General features: G+C 43.2%; 2 protein-coding genes across 3 annotated transcripts in view; one reads left to right on the top strand and one right to left on the bottom strand.

The window, feature by feature from the left end:
- LOC129410411 (cytosolic phospholipase A2 zeta-like) overlaps positions 1-756 on the top strand; it is a 16,219-nt gene extending 15,463 nt beyond the window's left edge. Inside the window, exon 16 of the mRNA XM_055158522.1 lies at positions 470-756. Within this exon, the coding sequence (XP_055014497.1) occupies positions 470-756 (287 nt within the window). The remainder of the gene's footprint in view (positions 1-469) is intronic.
- A 1,246-nt stretch (positions 757-2,002) lies between these two features.
- The window catches only part of wdr83 (WD repeat domain containing 83), a 16,257-nt gene continuing 8,259 nt past the window's right edge, over positions 2,003-10,000 (bottom strand). The window contains exons 7-10 of one of the 2 annotated variants that reach the window (XM_055158701.1): positions 6,667-6,734; positions 6,462-6,570; positions 5,065-5,179; positions 2,003-2,893 (exon numbers count right to left, since the gene is read on the bottom strand). In XM_055158701.1, the coding sequence (XP_055014676.1) occupies positions 2,735-2,893; positions 5,065-5,179; positions 6,462-6,570; positions 6,667-6,734 (451 nt within the window). In that variant the 3' untranslated portion in view covers positions 2,003-2,734. The remainder of the gene's footprint in view (positions 2,894-5,064; positions 5,180-6,461; positions 6,571-6,666; positions 6,735-10,000) is intronic. The other variant, XM_055158700.1, reaches the window with a different exon arrangement.

Genomic DNA, 10,000 nt, shown 5'->3' on the forward strand with positions numbered 1-10,000 from the left:
CAGACCAGAGACCAGACCTGAGACCAGAGAGTGAGAGGCAAGTCCAGGTGAGACCAGATGAGACCAGGTGAGACTTGATGAGACCAGGTGAGACCAGGTGAGACTTGATGAGACCAGGTGAGACCAAGTGAGACTAAGTAAGACCAAGTGAGACCAGATGAGACTTGAGACCAGGTGAGACCACGTGAGACCAGGTGAGACCAGGTGAGACCAAGTGAGACTAAGTAAGACCAAGTGAGACCAGAGACCAGGCGAGACCAGGTGAGACCAGGTGAGACCAGATGAGACCAGGTGAGACCAGGTGAGACCAGATGAGACCAGGTGAGACCAGGTGAGACCAGGTGAGACCAAGTGAGACCAAGTGAGACCAGAGACCAGGTGAGACCAGGTGAAAGAGCAAACTGGTCAGAAATAGGGACTTGTCTCTCATAAAACTTGGACAAATCAGTGGTGTTGTGTAAATCTGCAGGGACGGGGGGGACACCGGGTCAGGACCGGGGACCGTCCCGGGTCCGGTCTCTCCCCGGTGCAGGTCTAAAGGATCCGTTTGGTGTTTCAGGCGTGAGGCGTGAGACGGACGAGGAGGTGGCGTTGGGGCGGGTGGACGTGAGTTCTCCGGACTCTCCCTTCACCACCGCACACCTCACGTACTCCGAGGAAAACTACGACGCGCTGATCGACGTCGCCCGCTACAACGTCCTGCGCAGCAAAGACGCCATCGTGTCCGCGCTCGCCGAAGCTCTGAGCCGCAAGTGAAACGCTCCGAAAATAAGAAAACGAAAAAAAAAACAAAAACAAAAAAAACGGTTTTCTTCATTATTTGTCTCCAAAACCAAAATGAAAAAAAAAAAAAAAACAGATAATGATTTGGTTTTTTTTTTTTCAGTTTTTGATTTTGTGTTTAAATGAAAAATGGAAAAAATTGACTGAACCAGGACTAAACCAAGACTAAAACAGGACTAAACCAGGACTAAAAAACAGGACTAAACCAGAACTAAACCAGAACTAAACCAGAAACTTAAACCAGGATTAAACCAGGTCTAAAACCAGGACTAAACCAAGATTAAAACAGGACTAAACCAGGACTAAACCAGGACTAAACCAGGACTGAACCAGGACTAAACCAGGATTAAAACAGGACTAAACCAGGATTAAACCAGAACTAAAACAGGACTAAACCAGGACTAAACCAGACTGAACCAGGATAAACCAGGACTGAACCAGGACTAAACCAGGACTGAACCAGGACTAAACCAGGACTGAACCAGGATTAAAACAGGACTAAACAGGACTAAACCAGGATTAAAAACAGGATTGAAACCAGGACTAAACCAGGACTAAAACAGGACTAAACCAGGATTAAAACAGGACTAAACCAGGATTTAAACAGGACTAAACCAGGATTAAAACAGGACTAAACCAGGACTAAACCAGGATTAAACCAGGACTAAACCAGGACTAAACCAGGATTAAAACAGGACTAAACCAGGACTAAAACAGGACTAAACCAGGATTAAAACAGGACTAAACCAGGATTAAACCAGGACTAAACCAGGATTAAACCAGGACTAAACCAGGATTAAACCAGGATTAAACAGGACTAAACCAGGATTAAAACCAGGACTAAACCAGGACTAAACCAGGATTAAAACAGGACTAAACCAGGATTAAACCAGGACTAAACCAGGATAAACCAGGACTGAACCAGGACTGAACCAGGACTAAAGGACTAAACCAGGAACTAAACAGGACTGAACCAGGACTGAACCAGGACTAAACCAGGACTAAACCAGGACTAAACCAGGACTGGCTCGTGCGACTTAAACACATAAACACATAAAACGCACAAATATATTTTCGTTTGTGGTCGTACAAACTAAAAATGTTAAAGAAGCACAAAAGTTTATCGTTCAAGATCGTACAAAAATAAACCACAATGAGAATGAAAAATGTAAGGATTTTATTTTATTTTTATTTTTTTATGGTCGTACAAACTAATAATAACAATAAAGAAGCACAACATTTATCGTTTATGATCATATCAAAATAAAACGACCAAAAAACTTTCTGTGTTTGTGTTTATTTATTTGTTTATTAGTTTGTGTTGTTTTTTTGTCCTTTTTGTCTCCTGCTGTAATGTCTTAAAGCTGCACTCTGTAACTTTTCGGTTGGGGGTCCGTCACCTGCTTGTTTCTGTGGATATATACACCACTGCGCTGCGGCAAATGTTCCACAGTGTGACTTTAAAGAGACTTACTTTACATTTATTTATTCAATTACAGGTGGTTTTACGGCTTAAAAAACCTTGAAAAACCGACATTGTGACTGTGAGCGGAGTCGCCTCTCCACAGATCTGACCTGTAACTTGGTCTAGTTTGGTCTCCGTGGAGATGGAAAGGTTTAATGCCGAACTGCGGAACATTCCAGACAAAGAAATAACTCAATACTCAAGACTGATTCTGATAAAGTGTCTGATTATCGATATTTTAGACCCTTGGTAAAGTTGTAAAGTATAAAATTTAATCGTATTTTTGATTTTTTTTAACAGTTTATTAGTGAAAACAAAAATATTTTAGACTTAGACAAACTGTATTGATCCACAATGGACACAGGAGCTCACAAGTCACAATAAAACATAATAAAAAAGAGTAAAAACATATAAACAGTCATAATATTTTACACAGTGGGCGGAGGAATCAAAAGTATTCGGCGTATCCGAGGTCGGGGCTGCGTCCTACGTGTCCGTGTCCAGGTTTTCCTCGGTGGATTCTGATTGGTCGGCCCAGAGCTGGACCTGCCTCTCCATGGCGGTGAGGAGGCGGCACTGCGACGGGTGGAACGACATGGACTGTACCACGGCTTTACCCACGGGCAGTTTTAACGCCAACGAACCCTGGAAACAGAGAGAGGTCAAGAGTAAAAGGGCCCACTTTACACTTTACACTTTACGCTTTATACTTTACACTTTACGCTTTATACTTTACACTTTACGCTTTACACTTTACTTTACACTTTACTTTACACTTTATACGCTTTACACTTTACGCTTTACTTTACACTTTACGCTTTACACTTTACGCTTTATACTTTACACTTTACGCTTTACATTTTACGCTTTATACTTTACACTTTACGCTTTATACTTTACGCTTTTTTACACTTTACACTTTACACTTACACTTTACATTTTACTTTACACTTTACACTTTACATTTTTTTACGCTTTATACTTTACATTTTACGCTTTACACTTTTTACATTTTACGCTTTATACTTTACACTTTATACTTTACGCTTTACACTTTACGCTTTACACTTTACACATTACGCTTTACACTTTACACCGTCTCCTGATTTATGATCTAATGTTGTTTTCTCGTCACAAACACCTGGAGTTGTGTTTTGTTTCATTCACATGTTTAACACACAAGCTCTGCACATTTAGTCTACGTTCAGACTGCAGGGCTTAACGCTCAATTCCGATTTTTTTGTAAAATCTGATGTTTTTTCGAGGTCGTTCACATTTCCAGTTAAATGTGACTTGTATGTGACTCCAGTGTGAACATTAAACGGTCCAAAAGTGTCCCACATGTGACACTGGAGACACGACGACGTCAACCGCAGCGAGCGTCTCTGTGTTTACACAAGTTGAACAAACATGGACGCAGCATCGAGCACCTGGAGATTTTAAAGTTCCTCTTGTACCGCCCCCCTCCCCCCGTACGCTGTCCTGGTTTTGACAAACACAAATCTGGTCACACTGACCTGTATTCACCTGAGTCATGTCTTTTAATCCAACACAAGTTGAACCACATCAGCGACACAAGAGCTGGAGTTTTATCTTCACTTAGTTTATGTAAATTAGTGATGTGGTTTTAAGTTTTGTTTCTGTGAGAGTTGAACAAAACTGAATTAAAGGTTGTATAGAGGATTTTTTAAGGGAAGCGAAATACAGTGACCATCCTTTTTCAAATGTGGAAGTGCGACACCACCTTCCTCAGTAGAAACATCTCCTCCTCCCGCCTCTTTACTCTAGAAATCACATTTGTTTACATCCAGTGCATGTTCAGAATTACTGTTGAAGTGACCTGCCTAGAAATATTTTAGCAAACGACGAGTCAGTTTTTAGACCCTTCGGACTTTCTTTTGCCGCGAACTGGTCTTGGATTCTCGTCCGCCATCGCAACAAACTTTGTGCGAATTGCAAGGAAGCGACAGTTTGAAAAAGCCTCAAAGAACTGCTGCATAAACCACATAATCCCCGAGCGCCGACGACTCAGTTACACTAAAAATGTAGGGAGTTTGACTGACAACCTAACAGCCAATAGAAAAAGAGGGAGCCTCGTTTTCTATTGGCTGATGTTTATCTGGCCTCACTACGTCCACAACTGATAGATTTTCATTCTTTCTTCTTTTTTCGGTCGTCATAATTAAAAGGCTGCTGCGTCTCTGTAATGGTATTTTAAACTTTCAATGACAATTTTAAACAAAAAAAAAATCCTCCATACAACCTTTAAACACATTATAATGTCAAACAGCTGATGTGGCTCTAGAGTCGTTATGTTTATATGTCGTAAAGTTGAATTTATGCAGATTAGTGCAGATAGTAATAATAATGATGATCATTTTAATAGAAAAACGTTAATGATTAATCGATAATCGATCGTTAATTCTTCCGACGATCGATTAAGAAAATGTCATGGAATGCCCATCTCTGGTCAGGACTGTCTTAACTGGAGAATTTTGGGGTTAAAAGTAAAATATCCTGACTCACGCGTGACTGATGTGTGAAGCGTTTTTCATTTATCAATCTGGAACAGAAACGAGATCGTGGAAACGCAAAACACAAAACAGCAGAACAAACTAAAGTTAAATCTAGTTTAGAGAAAAGCTCAGATTTACTGTCCACAAACGCAGAAGCGGCTTTGCTCGTTTCACACAAACTAAATCCTCCATATCGACACTAAGACAGTCTGAAGTGCATCTGTCGGCGTCGCCACGTTTGATTTGGTTCATTTGGTTCATTAGTGTCAGTTCTGGTGAGTGAAGTGGGCGGAGTCTGACCTCGACCAGGTCCCAGCAGTAAACGTGTCCGTCCTCAGAGCAGCTCAGGACGTGAGTGTCTTTACTGGACAGACAACAGTCCAGTTTATATCCCTTCATCCTGTGTCCTTTGTACCTGAAACACACAGAACAGAGTTTTTTAAAACTAAACTCTGCTCTTCATCCTTTCACCGTCCGTGTGTCGTTCGTTCTTTTGTTTTTCAATATAAAACCAAAAATAAGAAAATGGAAAAAGTAACAGTTTTCTTCATTATTTGTCTCCAAAACCAAAATGAAAAAACAGATAATGACTGTTTCCCGTTTACGTGACTTCAGTGACTGTGACGCCGGACTGAACCAGGACTAAACCAGGACTAAACCAGGACTGAACCAGGACTGAACCAGGACTAAACCAGGACTGAACCAGGACTGAACCAGGACTGAAACCAGGACTGAAACCAGGACTGAACCTGAACCAGGACTGAACCAGGACTGAACCAGGACTGAACCAGGACTAAACCAGGACTGAACCAGGACTGAACCAGGACTAAACAGGACTGAACTGAACCAGGACTAAACCAGGACTGAACCAGGACTGAACCAGGACTGAACCAGGACCCAGGACTGAACCAGGACTAAACCAGGACTGAACCAGGACTAAACCAGGACTAAACCAGGACTGAACCAGGACTGAACCAGGACTGAACCAGGACTGAACCAGGACTGAACCAGGACTGAACCAGGACTGAACCAGGACTGAAACCAGGACTGAACCACCCAGGACTGAAACCAGGACTGAACCAGGACTGAACCAGGACTAAACCAGGACTAACCAGACCCAGGGACCAGAGGACAAGACTGAGACCGAGACCAGGACCGGGACCAGGGGACCGGACCAGACCAGGACCAGACCAGGTGGGGACCAGACCAGGACTGAGACCAAGACCAGGACTGAGACCAAGACCAGGACTGAGACCTGGGATCCAGGCCAGGACCAGACCGGGACCAGACAGGAGGCTCAGAGCCCAGGGCAGGGCCAGAGCTCGACGCTGAGTCTCGGAGTCTGCTCTGGTCCCGGCCTGGTCCCAGTCTCAGTCCTGCTCTGGTCCTGGTCTGGTCCCGGACCTGGATCAGTCCTGGTTCAGTCCGTACACGGTGCAAAAGTCCGACATCACAGTCACTGAAGTCATGTAAACGGGAAACGGTCGTTCTCCGTTTCTTCCATTTTTCATTTAAACCCAAAATCAAAAACTGAAAAATCAAATCATTATCTGTTTTTTCATTTTGGTTTTGGAGACAAATAATGAAGAAAACTGTTGCTTTTTCCATTTTCTTATTTTTGGTTTTATATTGAAAATCGTTTGAACGAACGACACGGGGACTTTTCACCGTCAGACTAAACGACATAAGCTCCTCACTCTCCGAGCAGTTCTCCTGTGCTCTTGTCCAGGAGTCTGAGGGTGGAGTCCAGGCTGGAGCTGAGCGTGCACTGACCGTCCGCAGAGAAGCACACGCACGTGATCGGACCTGGAAACACGAGAGAACAAATCACAAGACCAGTATGAACCCACAGAAAAGAGGATCCAGGACCGTTCAGTAAATAATGAAGTGTAAAAGCGTTACTGCTGATGAAGTCCACGTGCAGCTGCCCCATGCGGAGGTCGTAGCGCCGCAGCCTCCCGTCCACACACCTGCACAGAGGGACGGGGCAGCGCTGTGAGGAGCACCTTCATACAGACCACTGCCAGACACTTCTACACCGCATCAGTCACATCAAATCTTGGATGTCACAACATTTTTTGCACATTAATCAGGAAAAATCTGAAGTTATGTTTTTTTGGCCCTGGCTCTAACTCCTTCCCCCCTGGACGCCGACTAGGAACAACCCATACCTGTGTTACTAGTTCTACCCATAGAGCATGAGTGATTATAAATACATTTTACACTCATGAACTTAATTGTAACACAGACATATTTGTATCTCTGAAACCTCAGACTCTGAACTCTTCATTTATGGATGTTTAAATGTGATTCAACTCATTTACAGGTGTATAACAGGTGAAACAGAGTTTACCTGGTCAGGTGCAAACTCGAAAACAAAAAACTACATTCAGCATCTGATATCTGCATGTTCTGAGTACTATATTCATAAAAAAATAAAAAATATACTTTGTCAAAGTATTTCAACAGATACAGTAGAGCCAAGTGTTCACCTGTTTTTATCTGTTGTTCACCTGTGTGCACCTGATTCATTTTTTTCCCATTTAACTTATTCAACTCATTTAGCTTATTCAACTTATTTAATTTATTCAACTTATTTAATTTATTCAACTCATTTAACTTATTATAATATAATAATAAAACTCTTCCCCGTCAGTGTGTGTCCAGTATTTGTCATCTTGGTTATTTTCTCGTGTGCAGAGCTCCACATAAGTGTTTTTTCTGTAGTGATTCTGTTAAACGTCGCATCTTGGAAAAAAAGACTGAAATATTTTAAAGGACTGGCCTGGGCAACATCCAGATTTCAGGGCAATTTTGGTTCATAATCGAGTATAAAGCTCAGATAGTTTGTTTGGACATCGCAGGACTCCACACAGACGCATCAGCGGCATTCTCACCTTCTCCCCGAAAGTCCGTCGCTGTCGCTGTTTTCCACTTTATAATCAACTTCAACATCATCACTTTGAAATCTATAAAAGTCACTTTCTCTAAACTTATCCATAAAATACGTCCGCTCCTCATTATTTCTAAAACTGTGCGCCGCAGCGCCGCCATCTTTCCATTGCACGTGTTTCGTGTTGTGTTTTTTCCAGAAGCTCCATCGTCACTATTTCGATTAACTTCGGAAAAAATCGGCAAAAACATATCCTTGAATCCTATTGGTCAGTCTAGTGTGGGTTGTAGTGGCTCCGACCGATCACAGTCTCTGTTTAAATGTGAAAACCCGAGCCGTTTCTAAAGGTCGTCAAATCTCGTCTTTAGTGACACGGCGGAGGAGTCAAAAGTCGTCATTAAGGAAACAGGGGGTCGTCAAATGTCGTCTTCATGGGGGAAAGAGTTAAATTCTTCTTTTCCTGTGGACCTGGGTTGGGCGGTGTCCAAATTTTGATACCGTGATACCGTCTCAGGATTTTACTGGGGTGTACGGTATTACTGTATTACCAAAACGTCAGCGTTTACGTGCGTAACCTCGCGAAACCACAGCCGCGCGTCAAAGCGAGAACGACTCCACCTGAAGCTGCAGCAGGATGAACACGCGCAGCACTGACTCTGTGTTTGTCAGTGAAAAGTCGATCAAACTGGACTGAGGCGTTTAGTCGCTTGTATCAGGTCCACAGTGAAACTAACAGAACACACTTGTATTTACCTTCTGTACAGACTCACCGCGGCAAACACCACGATTTCAAAAGGACATTTTAAAGGTTGTATGGAGGATTTTTTTTTTTTTTTTTCAAATTGTCAATGATAGTTCAAAATAGGATTATAGAGAAGCAGCAGCCTTGTAATTATGATGACCAAAAGAAAAAAAAAAAAAAGAAAATCCATCAACTGTGGACGTGGTGGGGGCAGACAAACATCAGCCAATAGAAAACAAGGCTACCTATTTATCTACTGGCTGTTAGGTTGTCAATCAAACTCCTTACATTTCTAGCTTTGCCGACGCGCTGGGATTGCGTCGTTTATTTTCGCAGTTCATGTTTAGCGATTCTTGGCGTCTTTTTGGAACTGTAGCTTCCTCTCAGTTTGCACACATTTTGTTTTAATAGCAGACAAGAATTCACGACCAGTTCGCCCCAAAAGAAAGTCAGTTTTTGACGTCACTGAAAGAAGAAGAGAAGGGAAAAGGAGCGAAGCGCAACATTTAGAAAAGGACAAACAGTCGCTGCATTTCTCTTTCCTTGGAAAATCTTCTATACAACCTTTAAAGCTCTTATGAACACTGGGCTTTTAACACGACACAGATCTGCCCCAGGACACGATGTTCTGATGTAAACTCACAAATACAACCAAAGATTCATGCTCTCTGTGGATTTTGACAGGGACACGCGCCTACGCTCACGTAAAGCCTAAAAAAACAGGATGGATCCTATTTTCTGAAATCTATGCTCCCAGGACGAGCTGCTCCAGACGCACTCCGCCCGGTCCTGGTGTAGTCCTCGCGATCGGCTCGGTGATTGTGGTGTATATATTTATTCTCCGCTCATGTTTGTGTTTCTCGTTCTGGTTCTCGGGTTTTTCTTCCTGATAATAACGTCGTTGCGTCACTGGATACTCGTCCCTGATTGGTCGACGCGGCTCGTCTGACGTGAAAAGTTCAGCATTTTCAACTTCTGACGCTGACGCCTCGGAGACGCGCGTCTAGAGCGTCGATGCCAAAACGCTCAAGACGCGCCGCAAAAACGCAGGACGCTCTAGACGCGCATAGTCCACATCGACTTTACATAGAAACTGGAGGCTCTGACGCTTTGGTGTGAACGGACCGTAAGTCTCGTCTTAAGACCCACTTTTATTCTCTGGCTTTTAACAACACTCTGAAACGCTCTGAAAACGCTCTGGAACGCTCTGGAACGCTCTGGAATGCTCTGGAACGCTCTGAAACGCTCTGAAATGCTCTGAAACACTCTGAAACTCTGGAACGCTCTGAAACACTCTGAAACGCTCTGGAACTCTGAAAACAACTCTGAATGAAATGCTCTGAAACGCTCTGAAATACTGTGGAAAACTCTGAAACGCTCTGGAACGCTCTAGAACACTCTGGAACGCTCTGGAACGCTCTGAAATGCTCTGGAACACTCTGAAATGCTCTAGAACGCTCTGAAATGCTCTGGAACACTTTGAAACGCTCTGGAACGCTCTGAAATACTCTGGAATGCTCTGAAATACTGTGGAACGCTCTGAAATGTTCTGAAACACTGAAACGCTCTGGAACACTGTGAAACACTCTGGAATGCTCTGA

Source organism: Boleophthalmus pectinirostris, unplaced genomic scaffold, assembly GCF_026225935.1.
Source record: "Boleophthalmus pectinirostris isolate CB_2022bp ecotype Guang Dong unplaced genomic scaffold, ASM2622593v1 HiC_scaffold_22, whole genome shotgun sequence".
In the NCBI taxonomy this organism is placed as follows: Eukaryota; Metazoa; Chordata; class Actinopteri; order Gobiiformes; family Gobiidae; genus Boleophthalmus; species Boleophthalmus pectinirostris.